The 3,930-nt window shown below is 33.7% G+C and overlaps 1 protein-coding gene across 1 annotated transcript; it reads left to right on the top strand.

The window, feature by feature from the left end:
* Nucleotides 1–1,100: 1,100 nt before the first annotated feature.
* Nucleotides 1,101–3,431, top strand: LOC120191320 (14-3-3-like protein B). The gene is made up of 4 exons (XM_039194289.1): nt 1,101–1,644; nt 1,837–1,959; nt 2,688–2,804; nt 3,212–3,431. The coding sequence occupies exons 1-4, from the start codon at nt 1,147–1,149 to the stop codon at nt 3,230–3,232; spliced, it is 759 nt and encodes a 252-aa protein (XP_039050220.1). The 5' UTR covers nt 1,101–1,146; the 3' UTR covers nt 3,233–3,431.
* Nucleotides 3,432–3,930: the final 499 nt, after the last annotated feature.

Below are 3,930 nucleotides of genomic sequence, written 5' to 3'. Positions count from 1 at the left end.
CCAATTGATTAATGGTATTATTGATGTATTTTTATTAGGTGATATACAATTTTGGGGTGAAACGAGAAGAAAACAATAATTTAGGTATCACTATTGATTAAAAAAAACTTTAAGGAGCAATCTGAAAGTTAAAATATAGTTTTAGGGCCAATTTACTAATAAGTCGGAGAATTAGACTTTATATATTTTTTTCTGGCCTGCTGGAACTGAATGAAAGCCGCCAAAAGAAATATAATTTTAAAAAACCCAATGGGCAGTTGCCACTTGGAGAGAACGATAGAAGACGATGCCTTTGGGTAGACTTTTGGTAACGCTGAGCAAGAGGCGTTATCATGTTTCAAACGCACCGTTTCGAGCTGGCTTGGGTCCCACTTACCAACAATGTTAATCTTATCTCCCGAATTCCATTTTAAATTTCCCATTACTTTTCAAATCAGTCCCACTTCTCTCACAATAATTTTCTAGTCTCATTTTCTCAATTACCATTTTACCCTACTAAACTAGCCAGGGAAGGTTAAATTTTACTAGAGCTCCTATCCTATGCATTTAGACTAATTTTCTAATAATATATATGTATTTTGATTTTCACATCAACTTTTTGATCAATTATGTAAAATAATTCGACATGATTTTAAAAAAAAAAATATATGCTCACATAACATATCTATTTTACAATATTTATGCTATATGGTTGGGCAAGGGACAAACTGGTAATTTTATGTTAGGGGTGGACTTCTAAAATTTTAAAAATTAATAACTTATAAAATTTTAGGGAAAGAAAATATATTATCAATACAAAATATAAAAAAATAACTAAAATATCTACTAATTTGAAAATATATTTTAAAGGTGCAAAATATATCAAATTTTAGAAAAAAATAATTAATTATAAATTATTTTAAGGAGTTAAAAGGAAAATACATCAAGGTTAAAAAGTAAACATTTACATTTTAAAAAATAGGAAACTAAAATGATGAAAATTATAGTAAAAGGACTAAATTCAAAAACGTATTTAATATATGGACTTCTGTTTAATTTGACCACATAAAAGCTCTTTAAAACTTCCGGCCTTGAGCGCCCCCAAAAATACCAACCTCCAGAAAAAGAAAGTAGTTCTTTCCCTCGGAAGCTCACCGATTTCGGAAAATGGAGAACACGGTCCCCGATAACCTGAGCCGCCACCAATACGTGTACTTAGCCAAGCTATCCGAGCAAGCCGAGCGCTACGAGGAGATGGTTCAGTTCATGCAAAAGCTGGTCCTCGGCTCAACTCCAGCCGGCGAACTAACCGTTGAGGAAAGGAACCTTCTCTCTGTCGCCTACAAAAACGTGATCGGATCTCTACGCGCCGCGTGGAGAATCGTTTCTTCAATCGAGCAGAAAGAAGAAGGTCGAAAGAACGAGGAACATGTTGCGCTCGTCAAGGAGTATAGATCGAAGATTGAATCTGAGTTGTCGGATGTTTGCGCTAGTATCTTGACTTTACTGGAATCGAATCTGATCCCTTCTGCTACTGCAAGTGAGTCGAAGGTTTTCTATTTGAAGATGAAAGGAGATTATCATCGCTATTTGGCGGAGTTTAAGACCGGTGATGAGAGGAAAGCTGCTGCTGAGGATACTATGTTGTCTTACAAGACTGCTCAGGTAACTTTTGAACTCCAGCTCAAGCCTTGACTGAATATTTTAATTGAATTTTATTCTACTATTGTGATGTTGACTTGGGAGATTATGATTTTGCTGTTAGGGCCTAGTTTTTTTTTTTTTTTTTTTAAGATTTTTGCATCTTTTTTTCAAGTCGAATCTTTATATATATATTTTTTGCTGTATCGAATGAAGGACATTGCACTGGCGGATCTAGCATCAACGCATCCGATAAGATTGGGGCTAGCTCTGAATTTCTCGGTATTCTACTATGAGATTCTAAATCAGACTGATAAGGCATGTAGCATGGCTAAACAGGTCCGTTTTCCTCGGTTCTTTTCATCATATTATCATGGATTACATTATAAATCCACTGTTTAGTTTAATCTGGAGCCTAATACATTAAAATTTGAAATCATTAGTTAAATTCAAGTGACAAATAATGTTTTGTTTAGTTGATTGTGAATATAGCTCCATTTTCATATTTGTTCGATTCTAATCATTCTATTACCTTATAAATACAAATTTGAAATTTGTGAACTCGTGATGAAACTAGTGTTAATTAGGTATTACCTATTAGCTATAGTCAATATGTTTTTTTTTTATGCAGATCTACTAAAACAAATCCTTAACGAGAAAATGCTCCATATATCTGGAGGGTGATATTCAAGAAAAATGAAGAATCAAAACAACATAGTTAACTGTCGTTTCTTATGATGATAGGTCGGTGAACAAACTTTAAAAAACGTAAGAGGTTGTAGTTAGGTTGGAAACAAATTAGCACAAAATTTTCGAAATTTCATTAGATTTATGCTAGGAGGCGAAGAATTGTTTGCATTTCCCCCCACTATCTTCTTTTTCTTTTGGGAGAAAATAAATGGAGTGAGGCTGACCTCTGAAATCATTGTAAACTTCTTAATTTGTTTCGAAACATTTTTTTCGAATCTTGTTTGGTGTTGATGCATAGTTGCTGGTTATAGTAAGAATAAATCATAAATTAATTTTGGATATTCATTAAACATTTCTTGTTTTTCTTTCTAAAAAAGGCATTCGAGGAAGCCATTGCTGAGCTTGACACCCTGGGAGAAGAGTCGTACAAGGACAGCACTCTCATTATGCAACTGCTAAGGGATAATCTTACTCTCTGGACTTCGGATGGGCAGGTCATTGCCCTCACTCCCCCTTCCCCTCTGATGCAGGATATTTCTGATTAGTACTAGTCTGTTCTATTTCTGGACTCGTCAAAGATTATTAGTTAGTTTTAGGGTTTAAATCTAAGGCTAGGGGATAGAGTTTCAAGAAAGCAGAGTAACTTTACTTGCAAGAAAGCCTAGACTTAACAGAGAGAAATTAGGTTTCTTATAACCATACGTTTTCTAGAGTTTCAACTTCTTTCCGCTTGTTTTCCTATCCTAATTCAGCTAATATATTGCTGATTTTCCCCTAAACCACATCACGCTCACTTGGTCACGTGAACCCATGTTATCCCCTCTCACTCGCACACATGAACTCCATGTTAAAGGGGATTCTGACACCTGCCTAACTCGGTGCGATGTTCATTGTCATGCAGGATCAGTTAGATGAGCCGTAGAAGGCGTGTTAAACTGGTGGTGGTCCTATTCTTCATCTGAAGGAGGTGGGCTTTGAATGTCATTTGTTTCCTCTGATTAAAGTGTGTAATTTCAAAAAACGGGAAGCAACCCATGGCAATGATGCAATACTCCTTGCTGAACTCGTTTTTTGGAATTTGGAAGTGATTTTCTTTAGGGTAGCATTTTTGTTTTTGTTTTGTTTTGTTTTTATCTTCATTTCACAGTTACTGCATCACATGTTCTTGAATTTGGTAAAGCAAAATGAATATACTTGTGGTGAACTTGCATTAAGTAGGATAATATGGTCCTGTAGGGATTGTCCAAGTCAGGTTAGATTATTTATTTTTTTGGGTAAATTATGCATTTAGTATATAAACTATCAGTTTTGATCTGTTTTGGTATCTAAATTTTAATTTTTTTCAAAATCATATCTAATGTTTAGTTTTCATTTTATTTTAGTACCCACCGTTAAAAACTCAACACATTTAGTACATAAACTATCAATTTTGTATGTTTTAATCCCTAAATTTTCATATTTTTTTTTCAAAATTTAATGTTAAATTTTGAAATGGATGCTAAAATGAAATAAAAATTAGAGTTCTTAACGGCGAGGTACTAAAATAAAATAAAAACTAAACTTTAGATATGATTTTAAAAAAATTAAAAGGTTAGGGACTAAAATTGATAATTTAGATAA

The sequence above is a fragment of the Hibiscus syriacus genome, unplaced genomic scaffold (assembly GCF_006381635.1).
Source record: "Hibiscus syriacus cultivar Baekdansim isolate YM2019G1 unplaced genomic scaffold, ASM638163v2 tig00116965_pilon, whole genome shotgun sequence".
NCBI lineage: Eukaryota > Viridiplantae > Streptophyta > Magnoliopsida > Malvales > Malvaceae > Hibiscus > Hibiscus syriacus.
Note: the sequence above shows the minus strand (reverse complement) of the source record. Positions and strands in the feature narration are given on the sequence as shown.